The 24,360-nt window shown below is 45.7% G+C and overlaps 1 protein-coding gene, 22 non-coding genes and 1 pseudogene across 23 annotated transcripts; all 24 read left to right on the forward strand.

Moving 5' to 3' along the window:
• The first annotated feature begins 33 nt into the window (after positions 1-33).
• LOC146256651 (5S ribosomal RNA) lies at positions 34-152 on the forward strand. The gene has a single exon (XR_014730360.1). It is a non-coding gene; the product is annotated as a 5S ribosomal RNA (ribosomal RNA).
• A 174-nt stretch (positions 153-326) lies between these two features.
• LOC146256652 (5S ribosomal RNA) lies at positions 327-445 on the forward strand (annotated as a pseudogene).
• A 174-nt stretch (positions 446-619) lies between these two features.
• LOC146256653 (5S ribosomal RNA) lies at positions 620-738 on the forward strand. The gene has a single exon (XR_014730898.1). It is a non-coding gene; the product is annotated as a 5S ribosomal RNA (ribosomal RNA).
• Positions 739-1,287: 549 nt separating this feature from the next.
• Positions 1,288-1,369, forward strand: trnas-gcu (transfer RNA serine (anticodon GCU)). The gene has a single exon. It is a non-coding gene; the product is annotated as a tRNA-Ser (tRNA).
• Positions 1,370-1,611: 242 nt separating this feature from the next.
• trnas-gcu (transfer RNA serine (anticodon GCU)) lies at positions 1,612-1,693 on the forward strand. The gene has a single exon. It is a non-coding gene; the product is annotated as a tRNA-Ser (tRNA).
• Positions 1,694-2,231: 538 nt separating this feature from the next.
• trnas-gcu (transfer RNA serine (anticodon GCU)) lies at positions 2,232-2,313 on the forward strand. Its single transcript has one exon. It is a non-coding gene; the product is annotated as a tRNA-Ser (tRNA).
• A 244-nt stretch (positions 2,314-2,557) lies between these two features.
• Positions 2,558-2,639, forward strand: trnas-gcu (transfer RNA serine (anticodon GCU)). The gene has a single exon. It is a non-coding gene; the product is annotated as a tRNA-Ser (tRNA).
• Positions 2,640-2,867: 228 nt separating this feature from the next.
• trnas-gcu (transfer RNA serine (anticodon GCU)) lies at positions 2,868-2,949 on the forward strand. Its single transcript has one exon. It is a non-coding gene; the product is annotated as a tRNA-Ser (tRNA).
• Positions 2,950-3,242: 293 nt separating this feature from the next.
• Positions 3,243-10,912, forward strand: LOC146256659 (uncharacterized). The gene is made up of 10 exons (XM_084675066.1): positions 3,243-3,449; positions 4,365-4,573; positions 4,755-6,527; positions 6,681-6,894; positions 7,040-7,621; positions 7,797-8,009; positions 8,203-8,483; positions 8,679-8,941; positions 9,184-9,441; positions 9,615-10,912. The coding sequence occupies exons 2-10, from the start codon at positions 4,367-4,369 to the stop codon at positions 10,528-10,530; spliced, it is 4,707 nt and encodes a 1,568-aa protein (XP_084531192.1). The 5' UTR covers positions 3,243-3,449; positions 4,365-4,366; the 3' UTR covers positions 10,531-10,912.
• Positions 10,913-14,574: 3,662 nt separating this feature from the next.
• On the forward strand, positions 14,575-14,656 carry trnas-gcu (transfer RNA serine (anticodon GCU)). Its single transcript has one exon. It is a non-coding gene; the product is annotated as a tRNA-Ser (tRNA).
• A 228-nt stretch (positions 14,657-14,884) lies between these two features.
• On the forward strand, positions 14,885-14,966 carry trnas-gcu (transfer RNA serine (anticodon GCU)). Its single transcript has one exon. It is a non-coding gene; the product is annotated as a tRNA-Ser (tRNA).
• A 538-nt stretch (positions 14,967-15,504) lies between these two features.
• On the forward strand, positions 15,505-15,586 carry trnas-gcu (transfer RNA serine (anticodon GCU)). Its single transcript has one exon. It is a non-coding gene; the product is annotated as a tRNA-Ser (tRNA).
• A 241-nt stretch (positions 15,587-15,827) lies between these two features.
• On the forward strand, positions 15,828-15,909 carry trnas-gcu (transfer RNA serine (anticodon GCU)). The gene has a single exon. It is a non-coding gene; the product is annotated as a tRNA-Ser (tRNA).
• A 228-nt stretch (positions 15,910-16,137) lies between these two features.
• trnas-gcu (transfer RNA serine (anticodon GCU)) lies at positions 16,138-16,219 on the forward strand. Its single transcript has one exon. It is a non-coding gene; the product is annotated as a tRNA-Ser (tRNA).
• Positions 16,220-16,757: 538 nt separating this feature from the next.
• On the forward strand, positions 16,758-16,839 carry trnas-gcu (transfer RNA serine (anticodon GCU)). The gene has a single exon. It is a non-coding gene; the product is annotated as a tRNA-Ser (tRNA).
• Positions 16,840-17,385: 546 nt separating this feature from the next.
• trnas-gcu (transfer RNA serine (anticodon GCU)) lies at positions 17,386-17,467 on the forward strand. The gene has a single exon. It is a non-coding gene; the product is annotated as a tRNA-Ser (tRNA).
• Positions 17,468-19,268: 1,801 nt separating this feature from the next.
• On the forward strand, positions 19,269-19,350 carry trnas-gcu (transfer RNA serine (anticodon GCU)). Its single transcript has one exon. It is a non-coding gene; the product is annotated as a tRNA-Ser (tRNA).
• Positions 19,351-19,578: 228 nt separating this feature from the next.
• Positions 19,579-19,660, forward strand: trnas-gcu (transfer RNA serine (anticodon GCU)). The gene has a single exon. It is a non-coding gene; the product is annotated as a tRNA-Ser (tRNA).
• A 1,476-nt stretch (positions 19,661-21,136) lies between these two features.
• Positions 21,137-21,218, forward strand: trnas-gcu (transfer RNA serine (anticodon GCU)). The gene has a single exon. It is a non-coding gene; the product is annotated as a tRNA-Ser (tRNA).
• Positions 21,219-21,446: 228 nt separating this feature from the next.
• On the forward strand, positions 21,447-21,528 carry trnas-gcu (transfer RNA serine (anticodon GCU)). Its single transcript has one exon. It is a non-coding gene; the product is annotated as a tRNA-Ser (tRNA).
• An 870-nt stretch (positions 21,529-22,398) lies between these two features.
• Positions 22,399-22,480, forward strand: trnas-gcu (transfer RNA serine (anticodon GCU)). The gene has a single exon. It is a non-coding gene; the product is annotated as a tRNA-Ser (tRNA).
• An 848-nt stretch (positions 22,481-23,328) lies between these two features.
• On the forward strand, positions 23,329-23,410 carry trnas-gcu (transfer RNA serine (anticodon GCU)). Its single transcript has one exon. It is a non-coding gene; the product is annotated as a tRNA-Ser (tRNA).
• Positions 23,411-23,654: 244 nt separating this feature from the next.
• On the forward strand, positions 23,655-23,736 carry trnas-gcu (transfer RNA serine (anticodon GCU)). Its single transcript has one exon. It is a non-coding gene; the product is annotated as a tRNA-Ser (tRNA).
• Positions 23,737-23,964: 228 nt separating this feature from the next.
• Positions 23,965-24,046, forward strand: trnas-gcu (transfer RNA serine (anticodon GCU)). Its single transcript has one exon. It is a non-coding gene; the product is annotated as a tRNA-Ser (tRNA).
• The last annotated feature ends 314 nt before the right edge of the window (positions 24,047-24,360 follow it).

Below are 24,360 nucleotides of genomic sequence, written 5' to 3' on the forward strand. Positions count from 1 at the left end.
TATGGATAAGTAGCCTATGGTTGTCAACTTATTTCGTACGGCCATACCAGCCTGGCAACGCCCGATCTCGTCTGATCTCGGAAGCTAAGCAGGGTCGGGCCTGGTTAGTACTTGGATGGGAGACCGCCTGGGAATACCAGGTGCTGTATGCTCTTTTGCTCATTCACTTAGAAACTGAAATGTTGCAATATGCACAAGTAGTCCTTCATGAAAGGGGCTGGAAGCTGTTTTCATTTTGACACGAGAGAGAGAGAGAGAGAGACCACCTTGCATTGTCAAATGCCAAATCTGCATATGGATAAGTAGCCTATGGTTGTCAACTTATTTCGTACGGCCATACCAGCCTGGCAACGCCCAATCTCGTCTGATCTCGGAAGCTAAGCAGGGTCGGGCCTGGTTAGTACTTGGATGGGAGACCGCCTGGGAATACCAGGTGCTGTATGCTCTTTTGCTCATTCACTTAGAAACTGAAATCTTGCAATATGCACAAGTAGTCCTTCATGAAAGGGGCTGGAAGCTGTTTTCATTTTGACACGAGAGAGAGAGAGACCGAGACCACCTTGCATTGTCAAATGCCAAATCTGTATATGGATAAGTAGCCTATGGTTGTCAACTTATTTCGTACAGCCAAACCAGCCTGGCAACGCCCGATCTCGTCTGATCTCGGAAGCTAAGCAGGGTCGGGCCTGGTTAGTACTTGGATGGGAGACCGCCTGGGAATACCAGGTGCTGTATGCTCTTTTGCTCATTCACTTAGAAACTGAAATGTTGCAATATGCACAAGTAGTCCTTCATGAAAGGGGCTGGAAGCTGTTTTCATTTTGACGAGAGAGAGCGAGAGAGAGAGTTAGAGAGAGAGATAGAGAGAGAGACCACCTTGCATTGTCAAATGCCAAATCTGTATATGGATAAGTAGCCTATGGTTGTCAACTTATTTCGTTTTGCCAAACCAGCCTGGCAACGCCCGATCTCGTCTGATCTCAGAAGCTAAGCAGGGTCGGGCCTGGTTAGTACTTGGATGGCATTGTGCTCTGCATGCGTGAGTTTCAATCTCGTCGGCGAGTCATCTTTGTGACAGGCCTTATGAAATTGAAATTATTTTGTCCCTGAACTGTTACTGCTCCTTTTTAGTGTCCGCCTCCCCCACTGCCTTTCCAACAACTCTTTGAATCCTTCTTCAGCTCCTGATAATGTTCCTTTTCACAATTGTGCCTGTTGTCACCTGCTTTTTTCCTTTTTTTGTGAAATGGAAGGATCTTCCACTGCCGTGGGCCCAGTGCTGTAAATGACGAAGTGGCCGAGTGGTTAAGGCGATGGACTGCTAATCCATTGTGCTCTGCACGTGTGAGTTCGAATCTCATCCTCGTCGACAAGTTGTCCTTATGACATGTTCGCTTTATGAAATTGAAATTCTTCCGTCCCTGAACCCTTAGTTCTCCTACTTAGTGTCCCTCCACTGCATTTCCAACAACTCTTTGAATCCTTCTTCAGCTCCTGATAATGTTCCTTTTCACAATTGTGTCTGTTGTCACCTGCTTTTTTCCTTTTTTTGTGAAATGGAAGGATCTTTCACTGCCGTGGGCCTAGTGCCGTGGGCCTAGTGCTGTGAATGTTGAGGTGGCAGAGTGGTTAAGGCGATGGACTGCTAATCCATTGTGCTCTGCACGCGTGAGTTCGAATCTCATCCTCGTCGGTGAGTCATCTTTATGACATGTCCGCCTTATGAAATTGAAATTCTTCCGTCCATAAACCCTTAGTTCTCCTACTTAGTGTCCATCCACTGCCTTTCCAACAACTCTTTGATTCCTTCCTCTGCTCCTGATAATGTTCCTTTTTACAATTGTGCCTGTTGTCACCTGCTTTTTCCCTTTTTTTGTGAAATGGAAGGATCTTCCACTGCCGTGGGCCCAGTGCTGTAAACGACAAAGTGGCCGAGTATTTAAGGCGATGGACTGCTAATCCATTGTGCTCTGCATGCGTGAGTTCGAATCTCATCCTCGTCGACAAGTTGTGCTTATGACATGTTCGCTTTATGAAATTGAAATTCTTCCGTCCCTGAACCCTTAGTTCTCCTACCTAGTGTCCCTCCACTGCATTTCCAACAGCTTTTTTATTCCTTCCTCTGCTCCTGATAATGTTCCTTTTCACAATTGTGCCGGTTGTCACCTGCTTTTTTCCTTTTTTTGTGAAATGGAAGGATCTTTCACTGCCGTGGGCCCAGTGCTGTAAACAACGAGGTGGCCGAGTGGTTAAGGCGATGGACTGCTAATCCATTGTGCTCTGCACGCATGAGTTCGTATCTCATCCTCGTTGGTGAGTGATTTTTATGACATGTCCGCCTTATGAAATTGAAATTCTTCCGTCCCTGAACCCTTAGTTCTCCTACTTAGTGTCCATCCACTGCCTTTCCAACAACTCTTTGAATCCTTCTTCAGCTCCTGATAATGTTCCTTTTCACAATTGTGCCTGTTGTCACCTGCTTTTTTCCTTTTTTTGTGAAATGGAAGGATCTTTCACTGCCGTGGGCCTAGAGTGCCGTGGGCCTAGTGCTGTGTATGACGAGGTGGCCGAGTGGTTAAGGCGATGGACTGCTAATCCATTGTGCTCTGCACGCGTGAGTTCGAATCTCATCCTCGTCGGTGAGTCATCTTTATGACATGTCCGCCTTATGAAATTGAAATTCTTCCGTCCCATAACCCTTAGTTCTCCTACTTAGTGTCCATCCACTGCCTTTCCAACAACTCTTTGATTCCTTCCTCTGCTCCTGATAATGTTCCTTTTTACAATTGTGCCTGTTGTCACCTGCTTTTTTCCTTTTTTTGTGAAATGGAAGGATCTTTCACTGCCGTGGGCCCGGTGCTGTAAACAACGAGGTGGCTGAGTGGTTAAGGCGATGGACTGCTAATCCATTGTGCTCTGCACGCGTGGGTTCGTATCTCATCCTCGTCAGTGAGTCATCTTTATGACATGTCCGCCTTATGAAATTGAAATTCTTCCGTCCCTGAACCCTTAGTTCTCCTACTTAGTGTCCATCCACTGCCTTTCCAAAAACGCTTTGAATCCTTCTTCAGCTCCTGATAATGTTCCTTTTTACAAATGTGCCGGTTGTCACCTGCTTTTTTCCTTTTTTTGTGAAATGGAAGGATCTTTACTGCCGTGGGCCCAGTGCTGTAAATGACGAGGTGGCCGTACCCGCCAAGAATTGGACTGCAAATACATCTTAACAATATCCGAACCACATTAGTAAAAAATTCCGAACATCTGGAAAATATTCCGAACAACTGCTCATTCCTAACACATTTCGAACCATTCTGAACAGAGGTGGGTCTAGGGGTGACGTTGACGTGACGTAAAACTGCAGAAGACTATCAGCGCACTGAGTGAAAGAGCCAGTACTGCATAGAACATTTATTTAAGACATACGAAAGAAAAGAGCAACAGAAAAATAGGTATGTAAATGCAAATTATATGTATAATATGTTGTATATATGTAATATGTTGATTGACCGATGTAGATTAACTGTCTCGATAAACGTATTCTTATTGTATGTAACTTTTCCGCTGAATTTACCTCAGAGAACGTACTAGTGGTACAGTACGCGTACAGTAGATGTAGGTTACTGTACATCCATGCTAAATTGAGTAACCTACTTGGTCTTTGTCAGCGTAACAAAAAAAATAATGTCGATATGTACAGGCAAATGATTGTATGGACGTATGATTTGTATAGCTACATGTTTTTATGTCAGTCCTGGTATTTAAATTGTCGATGTCGACTTACTGCCCCCATAGTACAGTCCCCTCTGTGAAATTTAACTTTCCCGCTGAATTTACCTCAGAGAACGTAGTGGTACAGTACGCGTACAGTAGATGTAGCTACTGTACGACTGTACAGTACATCAATGCTAAATTGAGTAGTTACTTGGTCTTTGTCAGCGTAACAAAAAAAAGAACAGCGATATGTACATGCAAATTATTCTATGGACGTACGAATACATGTTTTTATGTCGGTCCTGGTATTTAAATTGTCGATGTAGACTCATTGCCCCCATAGTACAGTCCCCTCTGTGAGATGCAACTTTCCCGCTGACTTTAATTTGACCTCAGAAGTACAGTAGAGACAGCAGAACAAAATATGACTACATTGATGATACGTTGACCAGGTTGTTGACATAACAAAATTAAGTTGATGTGTTGGAGTACAAGCATATGGAAGTATTAATTTTATAAAATGGGATGATCCTGGTATTACTGTACAATAGCCAGAGCAACCCATCACAACTGTACGTCTATGCTACATTGATTGAGAATGTAATCACAACAGAGAACTTGGTCGTTTAGTCTAACGTAGCTCATGTTTGCAGATATGACCAAGACGGGGAAGCCAGACTCGTACTGGAGAGACATCTGCCAAAAATATGCCCAGGGCAGCTACCAGTTTTCCACAGGCAAAAGACCCGGTGGTAAGAAATGGAAAAGAGCCCTGGAGTGTATCGATGCTTGCCCGCTGCAGAGCAAGAGCAAGGTGGATCTGTTCGGGAGACACCTAAAATGCTCTTGTGGGTTCCATAAGGTAGGTTATATGATGATTTATTTAATTTAAGTGATGACAAGTTGCTGTAGCATGAAGTAGATTATTTGCTGGATCATACCCTATTTGCACACATTTGGATACAACTAACAGTGTAGGATCATTGGTGAAATTATTTATTATGAGCCTCTCTTGTACTTGAAATCCTGCCTCCCCCCTTCAGTCAGATGCATCAGAGGCAGGTGGAGGCTCCTTTGAGGCAGGAGAAGGCTCCAGGCAGGCAGGAGAAGGCTCCAGGCAGGCAGGTGGAGGCTCCTGTGAGGCAGGAGAAGGCTCCAGACAGGCAGGTGGAGGCTCCAGTCAGGCAGGAGAAGGCTCCAGTCAGGCAGGAGAAGGCTCCTGTGAGGCAGGTGGAGGCTCCAGACAGGCAGGAGGAGGCTCCTGTGGGGCAGGAGAAGGCTCCAGTCAGGCAGGAGAAGGCTCCAGTCAGGCAGGAGAAGGCTCCAGTCAGGCAGGAGAAGGCTCCAGTCAGGCAGGAGAAGGCTCAAGGCAGGCAGGCGGAGGCTCCTGTGCAGACAGAACAGTAAAGTGTTGTCAGTGCAATCAGGTTGTGGAGGCAGAACAATTCTCCATGCACCTTTCTGACCGCCATGTAGAGGAGACATGTGACACCTGTGGGGCCAAGGTCCAAGGTTCTGTTGGCCTGTTGGAGCATATAGAACAGTTCCATTATTTATCCTGGTTGGCTCAACCTCCATCGCCAACTTCAACAGGTAGCTCCACCACACCATCTCCAAGGCCCACACCATCTCTAAGGCCCACACCATCTCCAAGGCTAACGGCCACACCATCTCCAAGGCCCACACTATCTCCAAGGCCCACACCATCTCCAAGGCTAACGGCCACACCATCTCCAAGGCCCACACCATCTCCAAGGCCCACACCATCTCCAAGGCCCACACCATCTCCAAGGCTAACGGCCACACCATCTCCAAGGCCCACAGCATCTCCAAGGCTAACGGCCACACCGTCTCCAAGGCCCACACCGTCTCCAAGGCCCACGCCATCTCCAAGGCCCACAGCATCTCCAAGGCTAACGGCCACACCGTGTCAAAGGCCCACACCATCTCCGCCGACAACTACATCTCTGCTCCCTCCTCCAACAGGTTGCTCCAGCACGCCACGCCACACTCCTCAAACTCCACTTAGGCCAGCTTCCATTGATTGGGAAGCTTTTCTCCCCAATCAATTCAAAAAGGTTATACAGCCAGCAGATCGGGTGTGGATTGCCAAGGTCCTCTATGAGCCTACAGGTCAGCTGAGGCAGAAAATGGATGCGTGCTGGTTTCATCCACCACTGCAGCACAAACCGTCTCCTCCCGAGCCCGGGTGGCACTTCCGGCAGAGGATGTTCCTCTGGGCACCAATGAGGATGTGGGGGATTCCTCTGAAATGTACGCGGTGTGACCGGAAAATGCACCACTCCGGGATCTACCCAAAGGTGAGGGAGGTGATAGATGTGGATACTCGCTACTACCTGGTGGGAGGGGACTATCCACGTTGCAGCAAGTGTATGCTGCCGGTCTGCCCATGGAGCCAGGAAATCCTTGCTCAACTGGATGTGGCACATAGGAGCCTCTTTCCCGCTGTCCTCACTACACAGCTAGCCCTGGATAGGAAGTGTATGACTTTCCTGAAGCCAAGGACCAGTGGGAACAGTTCCTCCTACCTCCAGTCTGCAGTAGAGGAAGCACACAGTGAGGAGTGGGCACGTCAGACCATCCGCTACCTGTCTGACTGTGAGCTTCATTTGAAGATGGCTACCTTCGTCTCTTCTGCAGCTGTCCATCTTCCTCCTCCACCCTTCAGGCCCCTTCCACTTGCCCAGTGGTTTGAGACGGTCCACTCTAACGACATCCTCAGCCACCTGGAAGAGATGAAGGGGGTGATCACCTCTACCTATGGTAGAATTCTGAAGATGGACTCTACAAAGAAGGTGAGGGTTTTAGCATTACTTTTATTTACTCTGATGTTAACCAATTGGAATGGATATAAATTGTTTACTTTGTCATCCTAATGATGAAATAGTATTAATTTTAGTAAGCTTGTAGCGGTTTTTTTGAAAGTTCTGTTTTTGTTTGTTTTTCAGATCACCAAGAAGCTGGCTGGCAGTATAGGGGACACCGCTGCATGGATGTCCAACATCGGCAACGAGCTTGGCCAGGTTCTGAACAGTGTTCTGACGACAGGTGAAGGTGCAGGGCTGGAAGAGTTGTGCCAGGGCATCGTCACACGTTATGAGAATGCTGGACAAGCTGAGCCTGAGGCTATCTATGTTGACCGGGACTGCTGCAGCCAGTCAGGTGGGATGCTGAAATTGTTACTTTATGAAATATACATTGCAGATTACAGTATGTAATTAACTTAAGTTAATTATGATGTAAAAAAAAATTATTACACAAAAAATAGATGATCACATCTGTAATAATCAATGTTTGTCTTTCACAGGTGTGTCGTCAGTGCTGAGACTCTTTCGACCATGGAAGTTGGTCGTCCGTTTAGACGTCTTCCACTTCATGCGAAGGTTTAACTGCGGCCTCACTACTGAGCACCACCCTCTCTACGGTACCTTTTGCTCCAAACTTTCTGCCTGTATCTTTGAGTGGGATCAGGAGGATGTGCAGCGGCTTAAGGAGGCCAAGAAAGGGGAGTGGAAGAGCAGCCATGGCGGAAATGCTCCCACTGAGGCACTGCTCTTGGCCAGTATCAGCACTGGTGAAATGGCAAAGCACTGCAGGCGGAGGACCCGTGCCGTGGAGGAGATCCGGGTCATGATTTCGGGGCTGCTCGAATCGATGTGGGAGCTGACTGACACCACGGGGCTGCGTCTGGTGAACCCTGACAGCATGCACCATGTGTGGGAGGTGCAGCAGAAGCACCTGGAGTGCATCCAGGACCCTGCAGGGGTGGAGTTGTACACCAAGACAGGGACACTGCAGAAGGGTGGCAAAGTCCTTGACGTCCTCAGGTGTGGGAGGGGGTCCTCCTCCCTCGAGAGTTTTCACCGCCACCAGTGTGCTTTTGTTCCAGGTAAATTTAAAATGTTAACTTGCCGTATGCTGTTAAAAAAAAAGTTGGTGTTATGACATAGTATGCACTTGAATTATTCAAATAACAATGTAACTGTCACTTTGTATTTAATAGGTGTTAATATCTATTGACTTCATATTAATGGTTGACCTAACCTGAGTATTTTGTTTCTTAGGCTTTCGATGCAATGCATTGCACGCACAAATGTACATGCTGGAGGGGGTATCAAGGTGGAACATGAACCGGGCAAAGGAAGCTGTAGCTGTGGTGGGGGCATCAACCCTGAGGACATTTGATGTTCGCTTGATGTCTCACCTAAACAGCATGAGCCAGCGGGTCCTTGGTTGTTCTCTGGTTCCAGAATTCACCCCACCTGGAAAACCTACTGGTAAGATAGCTCTCAGATCAGCACTGACCATTTGAGTATTACTTCCTCTCCCACTTTTCTTTTCTCTGCCACCCCCAGCCCTCCTCAGAGGACATGGGAGTGGGAGTGAAGATCGTGCTGTACATGGAGGAGATGTGTCTGTGTTTGTGTCCTTTCCTCTTCTTTAACTCTGTGTTTAAACACTGTGTTACAGGCGAGCGCATTGCAGTGGAGTACCTGTTGGCCCAGTCTAATAGAGGCGACCTGCTGGTTCCACAGCAGCTGCCAGAGATCTCCACAGAGGAGCTCGAGGACGACGGGGGTGAACCCGACGTCACGGTGTGCCAGGTAGCTGACCTTAGGGAAGGTGATCCTGATCCCCCAATATGTGCTGTGGAAGCCCAGGTGACACTGGAGGGTGACAGTGGACCCAGATCCCTGGATGAGGACATCATTGTGGAGGAAGACGACACACAAGACAGCACATCAGACCAGGTAATGTAACACCTTTCTTAAAAACAAGATATGTAACAAGTTCGCTAATGATATGCCACAAGTATCATACGTTTGTCAAGTAAAACGTCAAGTATTACGTTTTATGGAGAGAGAAAAAAGGTCAACATTGCTCAAATAGTTCAAAGAAATTGACACATTTATTTACATGTTTTTTTCATGATTATCACTTTTCAGAAGAGCCGATGTGACTCCAGAGGTGTCTTGGGCTGGGATGCGGTTGATGACCTGGCAGCCTACCTGGTTGGCCTGAACCGAACCATCACTGCCTTGTCGGCAAAAGAGGAGGCTGACATCGTCCATCTTTACATGGCTCTTCCTGCTATGGACAAGGAACCTGTGAGGTTCGGCCAGAAAGCAAGGAAGAAGACCGTGGCAGGACCTTGGAGAGCGCCCAGGAAGCCGAGTGGCTCTGCTCCTGGACAGCAGGCGGCAGAGAGGTGATTTGACACAATTCATAATCATTTCGGTTCATTACAAATCATTGAATCAGTAGGCTGTACTGCATCAAACCAAGATTGAAAAACTTATGGTGAATTTCAAATATTATTTTGTGATTATATTAGTTTGTGGGGGGCAAATTGGGCTGTTCACAGGTGACATTGATATGGTTGCTATTACCATTTTTCTTAGTTTACAGCCTTGTTTAAAGTCCGGACCATATCATCCTTCTTTCCCGCAGACTGTTCATGACTCACGGGCAGGCAGCCCAGGACCCCGAAGTCCACAGGGTCAGCGAATGTGTTTGCCTGAGACTTTTAAAAGAGTTTCAGCAAGCACGAAACAGGCCCAAGGACACAAGGAGTAGAACTCTGCCCATCCCGCAGTCCATTGTGGTGGCCTACAGCCATCTGAAACAGCTGCTGGAGGACAGCAGGGTTGTTCTGGAGAAGACCAACGTGGTTCTGATACCAGTTAACAACACAACAGTCTCTTCTTGGTGAGTCTTGTTTTTTACGTTTGTACCTTTCCTATACAATGATGACATTATATTATTAAACTGCAAGAAAAACTTTCACCTGCTTGCTTGTTAGAAAATACTAAACATAGGAGGATAGGCTACTATGTATGAAATAACTAACTGAAGCTACTGTATGCATTTTTGTTTTTTAGGCTGCTTAGGAGGGATAAGAGGAAGGACAGGGACATGCTGCTGCAGGGCACCGTACTCCCCAAACGGTTTGAACTGGCCAAGGACTCACTCCCTGAAGCCCAGACTCTTCCAGGTGCTCCTGTGCAGCATGGGCATGAGGTCATGGAGTTTGAGGAGCCAGAAAACCGGGAGGGTGAGGCAGTGATACGCCCTCGGCATAGTGTTCGATCTGCCCTGGCACAGCACTACCAGCCTGGGTCATATGTATGGCCTGGTTCTGCTGGCTCGGCCTCGTTCGAGCATGGTAACCTGCCGCCGCCACCACCACCATCTCCTGCCTGGGGCTCGTATCAGCAGGGTTACCTGCCACCACCATCTCCTGCCTGGCCCTCGTACCAGCAGGGTCACCTGCCACCACCACCACCACCATCTCCTGCCTGGGGCTCGTACCAGGAGGATTACCTGCCACCACCACCTTCTCCTGCCTGGGGCTTGTACCAGCAGGGTCACCTGCCACCACCACCATATCCTGCCTGGCCCTCGTACCAGCAGGGTCACCTGCCGCCACCACCACCATTTCCTGCCTGGCCCTCGTACCAGCCACCTCCACCCTTCCAGCCACCTCCCCCCTTCCAGCCATCTGCTGACCATCCACAGTCCCTGGCCCCTCCACCACCTGGCACCTTTGTCCAGCCAAGGCAACGTACGTGGAGACAAAAAAAAGCTGCCCAGGAGAACGAGGAACTGATGGCTAGGGGTGAACCTCCACGGAAGAAGTTCAGGGATACCTACCAGTACATTTGCAAGCAGTGTGGGCAGGGAAAAAACAAAAGTACTGGTCACACCCAGCTGAAGGGGCGGTGGTACTGTCCAGCCTCAGGACTCACCCTGGCAGAGTGGAAAGACCAGTTGACCAGTCTTGCCAGTGGTAAATAAATGGTAGAATACTGTATATAATAGTTATGTGTAAATAGTTAAGTATTGTATATAGTTGATATTGATATTTTAATTTCTGTGTTTGTGCATTGCATGGTGTTCTAAAAAATTAAACAAACAAAAAAAAGATAAATGTATATATTTGCTAAATATATACTTTCAGGTTTAATAAAGTGACCAAAGTTCCTTAAATTGTATAATACTGTATATAATAGTTATGTCTAAATAGTAAAGTATTGTATATAGTTATGTTTTTAATTTATGTGTTTGTGCATTGCATGGTGTTAAAAAACAAAACAAAAAAACAAAAAATTAAGATGTATATATTTGCTAAATATATACTTTCAGGTTTAATAAACCGACCAAAGTTTCTCAAATTCTGACTTCTGGATTTTTTTTCTCCTATTCCTCCTATACTTTATTCCTAGAACTCTTGCAAAGTAACTAAGTAGCCTACCAGTGCTATTACACTTTTTGTCAATTGTTTACACACAAATACATTTTAGTCACAAATACTGGTACTTGAGACACAATGACCACAACATGTAACTCATGCACCAACCCCCTGAACCAATTCTGCTACAAGCACAATTCCTGCTTTACATTCAAATTGCAGTTCTAAAACACACTTTTTTCAAAACGCTACACACAATCTCTGTATTTGGCTCAATTTTCATGAAGAAAATCTTTTGTTTTCACAAGGCACACACAGGAGAAGTGAGGGGTTTAGCCCATTGTGTGTGTGTTTTTTATTTGTGAGTAGAAAGTATGAGGTATGCGTTCAGAAAATGTGTGTTAACAATCGAGAAAAACTATTACATTTCAGCAATTCTGGAATATCCCTCTGCCAATGACAATACATTTCTGGCTTTCTGGCTTTGATCTTCCTGACCTCTTTTCTCACCTGGTTTGTGGAGAGGGACAGAGTGGAGCACAGCAGGGGGGGGGGGGATGAGTGTTTGATGTTGTAGGGGGTGTTGACAGAATGAGAGGGGGTGGGGGTAAGAGGTGAGATGAAAGGGATGGGGCAGGAGAAGCTGGAGGAGTGGGGGTCTGTGACCTGAGTGCTGTGGAGGTTGAGGTAGGGCAGTGTTCTGGGGGTGCACCTGCAGCAGCTGGGGTGACTGGGCCGGGGGAGGGCCGGGTGGCTGATCAAACCTGTTGAAGAACAAGTTCAGGTCGTTCACCCACTTCTGGTCCCCCGAAGTCTGGGACAGTTGCTAAATATATATATATATCTGGGACAACTAACCCCTTAATCAGGATGAATGACACATAGCACTTTAAATACATCAAAAACAGATTTATTGAGTATGTTATGACACACATTTCTGGCTACTCTTAAACAATACATAAAATATTCACACAATTCACTAACAGTTTTTTACAATCGCTGTGACAGTTTTTTCAATACCTTAAACAAGTTTTCTAAACTCTTAACGCACCAACACACCTACCACACACAATTGGCAAAACAGTTAATTTCATGCTCAAAATCACACATTGTAAACTAAACTCAAACATTAATTGTCATAACACAAAAATACACTAAACATGACACCATGTCTACCAAACACTAACACATGTTCTCTTTTCACAGGAACATGTGTTCAATCATAGCACAATGTCATAAAAAACACTAACATCAGATGGAATTACAGAAACTGCATTCTTTTACGTATATGTGTCAGGTCTCACATTTTATAGATTATAGATTGTGTTTGCAATGTAGTTTCTTTTGAAGCCTCTACATTTTTGTTTTGTTGGGTTTAGTAAATGCATGCATTTTGTTTCTTTTGCTGCAGAAATTCAGAACAAAAAATGAATTATGTCAGAGTAGCTTTATAGAATGTACAGTTACTGTATTGAAAAAAAGAAGACAGAAACATAATTGCTGCAGTAAAGGCTTCCTTTTCAACAGGACATTACTGCGAGAAATATGCAATTTTGCTGCCATTTACAGTATTACCCTAGCTCTGGCACTTCTCTGAGTGCCACCACACATTCTATCTCCTCTCCCTTGTCCTTGTCCCACTCCTCTCCTTTGTCCTGGTTATTGTGTTCCTCTCCTTCGTGCAGGTATTACTGTATTCTTACTTTCTTCGTATTGCTCCATATTGTTTTTTTTCCACACAAGATCAGCACAAAGAGCTCCACTTTGCAGTATATATACCATATAGTCATGCGATTGAAAGAACCTCAACACCATAGTGTTTCCTAGTTCGGAATCAACTGTAATTCAGAGTATTTGCATAACTTCAACCAGCTTTTTCCCAGTAGCAATGGAATACATAAAATACAGGGGATATATTTGTGTTTCAATTCACAATAAGAACAGCTGTTCACTTTGACTTTAGCCAATAAATTAGGTTTTGAACATAGTGTTATCTGTTCTGACATACAGTGTTAAAGCATTGGTAAATTGGTCCGTAAAAATCGATTGTTTTGGTCTTGGTTGAGCTTGTGTGTAAAAGAAGTTCAAGCATTTAAAATGTGTGTTTACTCTATGCATTTTGTGTCAAAGCAATACAAAATGTGTTAATTGTATAGCCAACACAGGTGGATGTTGTGCTAACTGTGTCAAGAGTTTAGGAAACTTGTTAAAGGTATTGACAAAAGTGTCATAGCCATTGTAAAAAACTGTAATACGAGCAATATACACGTGATACGAGAAATAAAAATAATGTTATTGCATGGTGATGGTGATTGCTGACACGGTGCACAGCCTCGTCGGATCGAATCCCGCAGGAGACGACGTGTCAATGTTGTTGATAAAAGTGATGAAAATGAGCGCACATGTGTGTGAAAAGAACTTTAAAGGGGATGTGAGTGGAGAAAAAAACATGACAATTTGTTTGTTTTTCTCCTTTTCTCTTTCCGTTTTTTCTCTTTCCCCCCCCTTCCCCCCTCTTTTTTCCTTTTGCCCCCCGCTAGCAGTCCCTTTTGCCCCATTTTTGGCCGAGTGGTTAAGGCGATGGACTGCTAGTCCATTGTGCTCTGCACGCGTGAGTTCGAATCTCATCCTCGTCGGCAAGTTGTTCTTATGAAATGTTCGCTTTATGAAATTGAAATTCTTCCGTCCCTGAACCCTTAGTTCTCTTACTTAGTGTCCCTCCACTGCATTTCCAACAACTTTTTGATTCCTTCCTCTGCTCCTGATAATGTTCCTTTTCACAATTGTGCCGGTTGTCACCTGCTTTTTTCCTTTTTTTGTGAAATGGAAGGATCTTTCACTGCCGTGGGCCCAGCGCTGTAAACGAAGAGGTGGCCGAGTGGTTAAGGCGATGGACTGCTAATCCATTGTGCTCTGCATGCGTGAGTTTCAATCTCGTCGGCGAGTCATCTTTGTGACAGGCCTTATGAAATTGAAATTCTGTTGTCCCTGAACTGTTACTGCTCCTGTTACTCCTGACAAAGTGGCCGAGTATTTAAGGCGATGGACTGCTAATCCATTGTGCTCTGCATGCGTGAGTTCGAATCTCATCCTCGTCGACAAGTTGTGCTTATGACATGTTCGCTTTATGAAATTGAAATTCTTCCGTCCCTGAACCCTTAGTTCTCCTACTTAGTGTCCATCCACTGCCTTTCCAACAACTCTTTGATTCCTTCCTCTGCTCCTGATAATGTTCCTTTTTACAATTGTGCCTGTTGTCACCTGCTTTTTTCCTTTTTTTGTGAAATGGAAGGATCTTCCACTGCCGTGGGCCCAGTGCTGTAAACGACAAAGTGGCCGAGTATTTAAGGCGATGGACTGCTAATCCATTGTGCTCTGCATGCGTGAGTTCGAATCTCATCCTCGTCGACAAGTTGTGCTTATGACATGTTCGCTTTATGAAATTGAAATTCTTCCGTCCCTGAACCCTTAGTTCTCCTACTTAGTGTCCATCCACTGCCTTTCCAAAAACTCTTTGAATCCTTCTTCAGCTCCTGATAATGTTCCTTTTTACAAATGTGCCGGTTGTCACCTGCTTTTTTCCTTTTTTTGTGAAATGGAAGGATCTTTCACTGCCGTGGGCCTAGTGCCGTGGGCCTAGTGCCGTGAATGACGAGGTGGCCGAGTGGTTAAGGCGATGGACTGCTAATCCATTGTGCTCTGCACGCGTGAGTTCGAATCTCATCCTCGTCGGTGAGTCATCTTTATGACATGTCCGCCTTATGAAATTGAAATTCTTCCGTCCCTAAACCCTTAGTTCTCCTACTTAGTGTCCATCCACTGCCTTTCCAACAACTCTTTGATTCCTTCCTCTGCTCCTGATAATGTTCCTTTTTACAATTGTGCCTGTTGTCACCTGCTTTTTTCCTTTTTTTGTGAAATGGAAGGATCTTTCACTGCCGTGGGCCCGGTGCTGTAAACAACGAGGTGGCCGAGTGGTTAAGGCGATGGACTGCTAATCCATTGTGCTCTGCACGCGTGGGTTCGTATCTCATCCTCGTCAATGAGTCATCTTTATGACATGTCGGCCTTATGAAATTGAAATTCTTCCGTCCCTGAACCCTTAGTTCTCCTACTTAGTGTCCATCCACTGCCTTTCTAACAACTCTTTGAATCCTTCTTCAGCTCCTGATAATGTTCCTTTTCACAATTGTGCCTGTTGTCACCTGCTTTTTTCCTTTTTTTGTGAAATGGAAGGATCTTCCACTGCCGTGGGCCCAGTGCTGTAATCGACAAAGTGGCCGAGTATTTAAGGCGATGGACTGCTAATCCATTGTGCTCTGCATGCGTGAGTTCGAATCTCATCCTCGTCGACAAGTTGTGCTTATGACATGTTCGCTTTATGAAATTGAAATTCTTCCGTCCCTGAACCCTTAGTTCTCCTACCTAGTGTCCCTCCACTGCATTTCCAACAGCATTTTTATTCCTTCCTCTGCTCCTGATAATGTTCCTTTTCACAATTGTGCCGGTTGTCACCTGCTTTTTTCCTTTTTTTGTGAAATGGAAGGATCTTTCACTGCCGTGGGCCCAGTGCTGTAAACAACGAGGTGGCCGAGTAGTTAAGGCGATGGACTGCTAATCCATTGTGCTCTGCACGCATGAGTTCGTATCTCATCCTCGTTGGTGAGTGATCTTTATGACATGTCCGCCTTATGAAATTGAAATTCTTCCGTCCCTGAACCCTTAGTTCTCCTACTTAGTGTCCATCCACTGCCTTTCCAAAAACTCTTTGAATCCTTCTTCAGCTCCTGATAATGTTCCTTTTTACAAATGTGCCGGTTGTCACCTGCTTTTTCCTTTTTTTGTGAAATGGAAGGATCTTTCAATGCCGTGGGCCTAGTGCCGTGGGCCTAGTGCTGTGAATGACGAGGTGGCCGAGTGGTTAAGGCGATGGACTGCTAATCCATTGTGCTCTGCACGCGTGAGTTCGAATCTCATCCTCGTCGGTGAGTCATCTTTATGACATGTCCGCCTTATGAAATTGAAATTCTTCCGTCCCTAAACCCTTAGTTCTCCTACTTAGTGTCCATCCACTGCCTTTCCAACAACTCTTTGATTCGTTCCTCTGCTCCTGATAATGTTCCTTTTTACAATTGTGCCTGTTGTCACCTGCTTTTTTCCTTTTTTTGTGAAATGGAAGGATCTTTCACTGCCGTGGGCCCGGTGCTGTAAACAACGAGGTGGCCGAGTGGTTAAGGCGATGGACTGCTAATCCATTGTGCTCTGCACGCGTGGGTTCGTATCTCATCCTCGTCAATGAGTCATCTTTATGACATGTCGGCCTTATGAAATTGAAATTCTTCCGTCCTTGAACCCTTAGTTCTCCTACTTAGTGTCCATCCACTGCCTTTCTAACAACTCTTTGAATCCTTCTTCAGCTCCTGATAATGTTCCTTTTCACAATTGTGCCTGTTGTCACCTGCTTTTTTCCTTTTTTTGTGAAATGGAAGGATCTTCCACTGCCGTGGGCCCAGTGCTGTAAACGACAAAGTGGCCGAGTATTTAAGGCGATGGACTGCTAATCCATTGTGCTCTGCATGCGTGAGTTCGAATCTCATCCTCGTCGACAAGTTGTGCTTATGACATGTTCGCTTTATGAAATTGAAATTCTTCCGTCCCTGAACCCTTAGTTCTCCTACCTAGTGTCCCTCCACTGCATTTCCAACAGCTTTTTTATTCCTTCCTCTGCTCCTGATAATGTTCCTTTTCACAATTGTGCCGGTTGTCACCTGCTTTTTTCCTTTTTTTGTGAAATGGAAGGATCTTTCACTGCCGTGGGCCCAGTGCTGTAAACAACGAGGTGGTCGAGTAGTTAAGGCGATGGACTGCTAATCCATTGTGCTCTGCACGCATGAGTTCGTATCTCATCCTCGTCAGTGAGTCATCTTTATGACATGTCCGCCTTATGAAATTGAAATTCTTCCGTCCCTGAACCCTTAGTTCTCCTACTTAGTGTCCATCCACTGCCTTTCCAAAAACTCTTTGAATCCTTCTTCAGCTCCTGATAATGTTCCTTTTTACAAATGTGCCGGTTGTCACCTGCTTTTTTCCTTTTTTTGTGAAATGGAAGGATCTTTACTGCCGTGGGCCTAGTGCTGTGTATGACGAGGTGGCCGAGTGGTTAAGGCGATGGACTGCTAATCCATTGTGCTCTGCATGCGTGAGTTTCAATCTCGTCGGCGAGTCATCTTTGTGACAGGCCTTATGAAATTGAAATTCTGTTGTCCCTGAACTGTTACTGCTCCTTTTTAGTGTCCGCCTCCCCCACTGCCTTTCCAACAACTCTTTGAATCCTTCTTCAGCTCCTGATAATGTTCCTTTTCACAATTGTGCCTGTTGTCACCTGCTTTTTTCCTTTTTTTGTGAAATGGAAGGATCTTTCACTGCCGTGGGCCTAGTGCCGTGGGCCTAGTGCTGTGAATGACGAGGTGGCCGAGTGGTTAAGGCGATGGACTGCTAATCCATTGTGCTCTGCACGCGTGAGTTCGAATCTCATCCTCGTCGGTGAGTCATCTTTATGACATGTCCGCCTTATGAAATTGAAATTCTTCCGTCCCTAAACCCTTAGTTCTCCTACTTAGTGTCCATCCACTGCCTTTCCAACAACTCTTTGATTCCTTCCTCTGCTCCTGATAATGTTCCTTTTTACAATTGTGCCTGTTGTCACCTGCTTTTTTCCTTTTTTTGTGAAATGGAAGGATCTTCCACTGCCGTGGGCCCAGTGCTGTAAACGACAAAGTGGCCGAGTATTTAAGGCGATGGACTGCTAATCCATTGTGCTCTGCATGCGTGAGTTCGAATCTCATCCTCGTCGACAAGTTGTGCTTATGACATGTTCGCTTTATGAAATTGAAATTCTTCCGTCCCTGAACCCTTAGTTCTCCTACTTAGTGTCCATCCACTGCCTTTCCAAAAACTCTTTGAATCCTTCTTCAGCTCCTGATAATGTTCCTTTTTACAAATGTGCCGGTTGTCACCTGCTTTTTTCCTTTTTTTGTGAAATGGAAGGATCTTTCACTGCCGTGGGCCTAGTGCCGTGGGCCTAGTGCTGTGAATGACGAGGTGGCCGAGTGGTTAAGGCGATGGACTGCTAATCCATTGTGCTCTGCATTTGTGAGTTCCAATCTCGTTGGCGAGTCATCTTTATGACATGTCGGCCTTATGAAATTGAAATTCTTGCGTCCCTAAACCCTTAGTTCTCCTACTTAGTGTCCATCCACTGCCTTTCCAACAACTCTTTGATTCCTTCCTCTGCTCCTGATAATGTTCCTTTTCACAATTGTGCCTGTTGTCACCTGCTTTTTTCCTTTTTTTGTGAAATGGAAGGATCTTCCACTGCCGTGGGCCCAGTGCTGTAAACGACAAAGTGGCCGAGTATTTAAGGCGATGGACTGCTAATCCATTGTGCTCTGCATGCGTGAGTTCGAATCTCATCCTCGTCGACAAGTTGTGCTTATGACATGTTCGCTTTATGAAATTGAAATTCTTCCGTCCCTGAACCCTTAGTTCTCCTACCTAGTGTCCCTCCACGGCATTTCCAACAACTTTTTTATTCCTTCCTCTGCTCCTGATAATGTTCCTTTTCACAATTGTGCCGGTTGTCACCTGCTTTTTTCCTTTTTTTGTGAAATGGAAGGATCTTTCACTGCCGTGGGCCCAGTGCTGTAAACGACGAGGTGGCCGAGTGGTTAAGGCGATGGACTGCTAATCCATTGTGCTCTGCATTTGTGAGTTCCAATCTCGTTGGCGAGTCATCTTTATGACATGTCGGCCTTATGAAATTGAAATTCTTTTGTCCCTGAACTGTTACTGCTCCTTTTTAGTGTCCGCCTCCCCCACTGCCTTTCCAACAACTCTTTGAATCCTTCTTCAGCTCCTGATAATGTTCCTTTTCACAATTGTGCCTGTTGTCACCTGCTTTTTTCCTTTTTTTGTGAAATGGAAGGATCTTCCACTGCCGTGGGCCCAGTGCTGTAAATGAAGAAGTGGCCGAGTGGTTAAGGCGATGGACTGCTAATCCATTGTGCTCTGCACGCATGAGTTCGTATCTCATCCTCGTTGGTGAGTCATCTTTATGACATGTCCTCCTTATGAAATTGAAATTCTTCCGTCCCTGAACCCTTAGTTCTCCTACTTAGTGTCCATCCACTGCCTTTCCAACAACTCTTTGAATCCTTCTTCAGCTCCTGATAATGTTCCTTTTCACAATTGTGCCTGTTGTCACCTGCTTTTTTCCTTTTTTTGTGAAATGGAAGGATCTTTCACTGCCGTGGGCCTAGAGTGCCGTGGGCCTAGTGCTGTGTATGACGAGGTGGCCGAGTGGTTAAGGCGATGGACTGCTAATCCATTGTGCTCTGCACGCGTGAGTTCGAATCTCATCCTCGTCGGTGAGTCATCTTTATGACATGTCCGCCTTATGAAATTGAAATTCTTCCGTCCCTAAACCCTTAGTTCTCCTACTTAGTGTCCATCCACTGCCTTTCCAACAACTCTTTGATTCCTTCCTCTGCTCCTGATAATGTTCCTTTTTACAATTGTGCCTGTTGTCACCTGCTTTTTTCCTTTTTTTGTGAAATGGAAGGATCTTTCACTGCCGTGGGCCCGGTGCTGTAAACAACGAGGTGGCCGAGTGGTTAAGGCGATGGACTGCTAATCCATTGTGCTCTGCACGCGTGGGTTCGTATCTCATCCTCGTCAGTGAGTCATCTTTATGACATGTCCGCCTTATGAAATTGAAATTCTTCCGTCCCTGAACCCTTAGTTCTCCTACTTAGTGTCCATCCACTGCCTTTCCAAAAACTCTTTGAATCCTTCTTCAGCTCCTGATAATGTTCCTTTTTACAAATGTGCCGGTTGTCACCTGCTTTTTTCCTTTTTTTGTGAAATGGAAGGATCTTTACTGCCGTGGGCCTAGTGCTGTGTATGACGAGGTGGCCGAGTGGTTAAGGCGATGGACTGCTAATCCATTGTGCTCTGCATTTGTGAGTTCCAATCTCGTTGGCGAGTCATCTTTATGACATGTCGGCCTTATGAAATTGAAATTCTTGCGTCCCTAAACCCTTAGTTCTCCTACTTAGTGTCCATCCACTGCCTTTCCAACAACTCTTTGATTCCTTCCTCTGCTCCTGATAATGTTCCTTTTCACAATTGTGCCTGTTGTCACCTGCTTTTTTCCTTTTTTTGTGAAATGGAAGGATCTTCCACTGCCGTGGGCCCAGTGCTGTAAACGACAAAGTGGCCGAGTATTTAAGGCGATGGACTGCTAATCCATTGTGCTCTGCATGCGTGAGTTCGAATCTCATCCTCGTCGACAAGTTGTGCTTATGACATGTTCGCTTTATGAAATTGAAATTCTTCCGTCCCTGAACCCTTAGTTCTCCTACCTAGTGTCCCTCCACGGCATTTCCAACAACTTTTTTATTCCTTCCTCTGCTCCTGATAATGTTCCTTTTCACAATTGTGCCGGTTGTCACCTGCTTTTTTCCTTTTTTTGTGAAATGGAAGGATCTTTCACTGCCGTGGGCCCAGTGCTGTAAACGACGAGGTGGCCGAGTGGTTAAGGCGATGGACTGCTAATCCATTGTGCTCTGCATTTGTGAGTTCCAATCTCGTTGGCGAGTCATCTTTATGACATGTCGGCCTTATGAAATTGAAATTCTTTTGTCCCTGAACTGTTACTGCTCCTTTTTAGTGTCCGCCTCCCCCACTGCCTTTCCAACAACTCTTTGAATCCTTCTTCAGCTCCTGATAATGTTCCTTTTCACAATTGTGCCTGTTGTCACCTGCTTTTTTCCTTTTTTTGTGAAATGGAAGGATCTTCCACTGCCGTGGGCCCAGTGCTGTAAATGAAGAAGTGGCCGAGTGGTTAAGGCGATGGACTGCTAATCCATTGTGCTCTGCACGCATGAGTTCGTATCTCATCCTCGTTGGTGAGTCATCTTTATGACATGTCCGCCTTATGAAATTGAAATTCTTCCGTCCCTGAACCCTTAGTTCTCCTACTTAGTGTCCATCCACTGCCTTTCCAACAACTCTTTGAATCCTTCTTCAGCTCCTGATAATGTTCCTTTTCACAATTGTGCCTGTTGTCACCTGCTTTTTTCCTTTTTTTGTGAAATGGAAGGATCTTTCTCTGCCGTGGGCCTAGAGTGCCGTGGGCCTAGTGCTGTGTATGACGAGGTGGCCGAGTGGTTAAGGCGATGGACTGCTAATCCATTGTGCTCTGCACGCGTGAGTTCGAATCTCATCCTCGTCGGTGAGTCATCTTTATGACATGTCCGCCTTATGAAATTGAAATTCTTCCGTCCCTAAACCCTTAGTTCTCCTACTTAGTGTCCATCCACTGCCTTTCCAACAACTCTTTGATTCCTTCCTCTGCTCCTGATAATGTTCCTTTTTACAATTGTGCCTGTTGTCACCTGCTTTTTTCCTTTTTTTGTGAAATGGAAGGATCTTTCACTGCCGTGGGCCCGGTGCTGTAAACAACGAGGTGGCCGAGTGGTTAAGGCGATGGACTGCTAATCCATTGTGCTCTGCACGCGTGGGTTCGTATCTCATCCTCGTCAGTGAGTCATCTTTATGACATGTCCGCCTTATGAAATTGAAATTCTTCCGTCCCTGAACCCTTAGTTCTCCTACTTAGTGTCCATCCACTGCCTTTCCAAAAACTCTTTGAATCCTTCTTCAGCTCCTGATAATGTTCCTTTTTACAAATGTGCCGGTTGTCACCTGCTTTTTTCCTTTTTTTGTGAAATGGAAGGATCTTTACTGCCGTGGGCCTAGTGCTGTGTATGACGAGGTGGCTGAGTGGTTAAGGCGATGGACTGCTAATCCATTGTGCTCTGCATGCGTGAGTTTCAATCTCGTCGGCGAGTCATCTTTGTGACAGGCCTTATGAAATTGAAATTCTGTTGTCCCTGAACTGTTACTGCTCCTTTTTAGTGTCCGCCTCCCCCACTGCCTTTCCAACAACTCTTTGAATCCTTCTTCAGCTCCTGATAATGTTCCTTTTCACAATTGTGCCTGTTGTCACCTGCTTTTTTCCTTTTTTTGTGAAATGGAAGGATCTTTCACTGCCGTGGGCCTAGTGCCGTGGGCCTAGTGCTGTGAATGACAAAGTGGCCGAGTATTTAAGGCAATGGACTGCTAATCCATTGTGCTCTGCATGCGTGAGTTCGAATCTCATCCTCGTCGACAAGTTGTGCTTATGACATGTTCGCTTTATGAAATTGAAATTCTTCCGTCCCTGAACCCTTAGTTCTCCTACTTAGTGTCCATCCACTGCCTTTCCAAAAACTCTTTGAATCCTTCTTCAGCTCCTGATAATGTTCCTTTTTACAAATGTGCCGGTTGTCACCTGCTTTTTTCCTTTTTTTGTGAAATGGAAGGATCTTTCACTGCCGTGGGCCTAGTGCCGTGGGCCTAGTGCTGTGAATGACGAGGTGGCCGAGTGGTTAAGGCGATGGACTGCTAATCCATTGTGCTCTGCACGCGTGAGTTCGAATCTCATCCTCGTCGGTGAGTCATCTTTATGACATGTCCGCCTTATGAAATTGAAATTCTTCCGTCCCTAAACCCTTAGTTCTCCTACTTAGTGTCCATCCGCTGCCTTTCCAACAACTCTTTGATTCCTTCCTCTGCTCCTGATAATGTTCCTTTTTACAATTGTGCCTGTTGTCACCTGCTTTTTTCCTTTTTTTGTGAAATGGAAGGATCTTCCACTGCCGTGGGCCCAGTGCTGTAAACGACAAAGTGGCCGAGTATTTAAGGCGATGGACTGCTAATCCATTGTGCTCTGCACGCGTGGGTTCGTATCTCATTCTCGTCGATAAGTTGTGCTTATGACATGTTCGCTTTATGAAATTGAAATTCTTCCGTCCCTGAACCCTTAGTTCTCCTACTTAGTGTCCCTCCACTGCATTTCCAACAACTTTTTGATTCCTTCCTCTGCTCCTGATAATGTTCCTTTTCACAATTGTGCCGGTTGTCACCTGCTTTTTTCCTTTTTTTGTGAAATGGAAGGATCTTTCACTGCCGTGGGCCCAGTGCTGTAAACGACAAAGTGGCCGAGTATTTAAGGCGATGGACTGCTAATCCATTGTGCTCTGCATGCGTGAGTTCGAATCTCATCCTCGTCGACAAGTTGTGCTTATGACATGTTCGCTTTATGAAATTGAAATTCTTCCGTCCCTGAACCCTTAGTTCTCCTACCTAGTGTCCCTCCACGGCATTTCCAACAGCTTTTTTATTCCTTCCTCTGCTCCTGATAATGTTCCTTTTCACAATTGTGCCGGTTGTCACCTGCTTTTTTCCTTTTTTTGTGAAATGGAAGGATCTTTCACTGCCGTGGGCCCAGTGCTGTAAACAACGAGGTGGCCGAGTAGTTAAGGCGATGGACTGCTAATCCATTGTGCTCTGCACGCATGAGTTCGTATCTCATCCTCGTTGGTGAGTGATCTTTATGACATGTCCGCCTTATGAAATTGAAATTCTTCCGTCCCTGAACCCTTAGTTCTCCTACTTAGTGTCCATCCACTGCCTTTCCAACAACTCTTTGAATCCTTCTTCAGCTCCTGATAATGTTCCTTTTCACAATTGTGCCTGTTGTCACCTGCTTTTTTCCTTTTTTTGTGAAATGGAAGGATCTTTCACTGCCGTGGGCCTAGAGTGCCGTGGGCCTAGTGCTGTGTATGACGAGGTGGCCGAGTGGTTAAGGCGATGGACTGCTAATCCATTGTGCTCTGCACGCGTGAGTTCGAATCTCATCCTCCTCGGCAAGTTGTTCTTATGACATGTTCGCTTCATGAAATTGAAATTCTTCCGTCCCTGAACCCTTAGTTCTCCTACTTAGTGTCCCTCCACTGCATTTCCAACAACTTTTTGATTCTTTCCTCTGCTCCTGATAATGTTCCTTTTCACAATTGTGCCGGTTGTCACCTGCTTTATTCCTTTTTTTGTGAAATGGAAGGATCTTTCACTGCCGTGGGCCCAGTGCTGTAAATGACGAAGTGGCCGAGTGGTTAAGGCGATGGACTGCTAATCCATTGTGCTCTGCACGCGTGAGTTCGAATCTCATCCTCGTCGGCAAGTTGTTCTTATGAAATGTTCGCTTTATGAAATTGAAATTCTTCCGTCCCTGAACCCTTAGTTCTCTTACTTAGTGTCCCTCCACTGCATTTCCAACAACTTTTTGATTCCTTCCTCTGCTCCTGATAATGTTCCTTTTCACAATTGTGCCGGTTGTCACCTGCTTTTTTCCTTTTTTTGTGAAATGGAAGGATCTTTCACTGCCGTGGGCCCAGCGCTGTAAACGAAGAGGTGGCCGAGTGGTTAAGGCGATGGACTGCTAATCCATTGTGCTCTGCATGCGTGAGTTTCAATCTCGTCGGCGAGTCATC

This window comes from Hypomesus nipponensis, chromosome 15 (assembly GCF_054491055.1).
Source record: "Hypomesus nipponensis isolate SF chromosome 15, ASM5449105v1, whole genome shotgun sequence".
NCBI lineage: Eukaryota > Metazoa > Chordata > Actinopteri > Osmeriformes > Osmeridae > Hypomesus > Hypomesus nipponensis.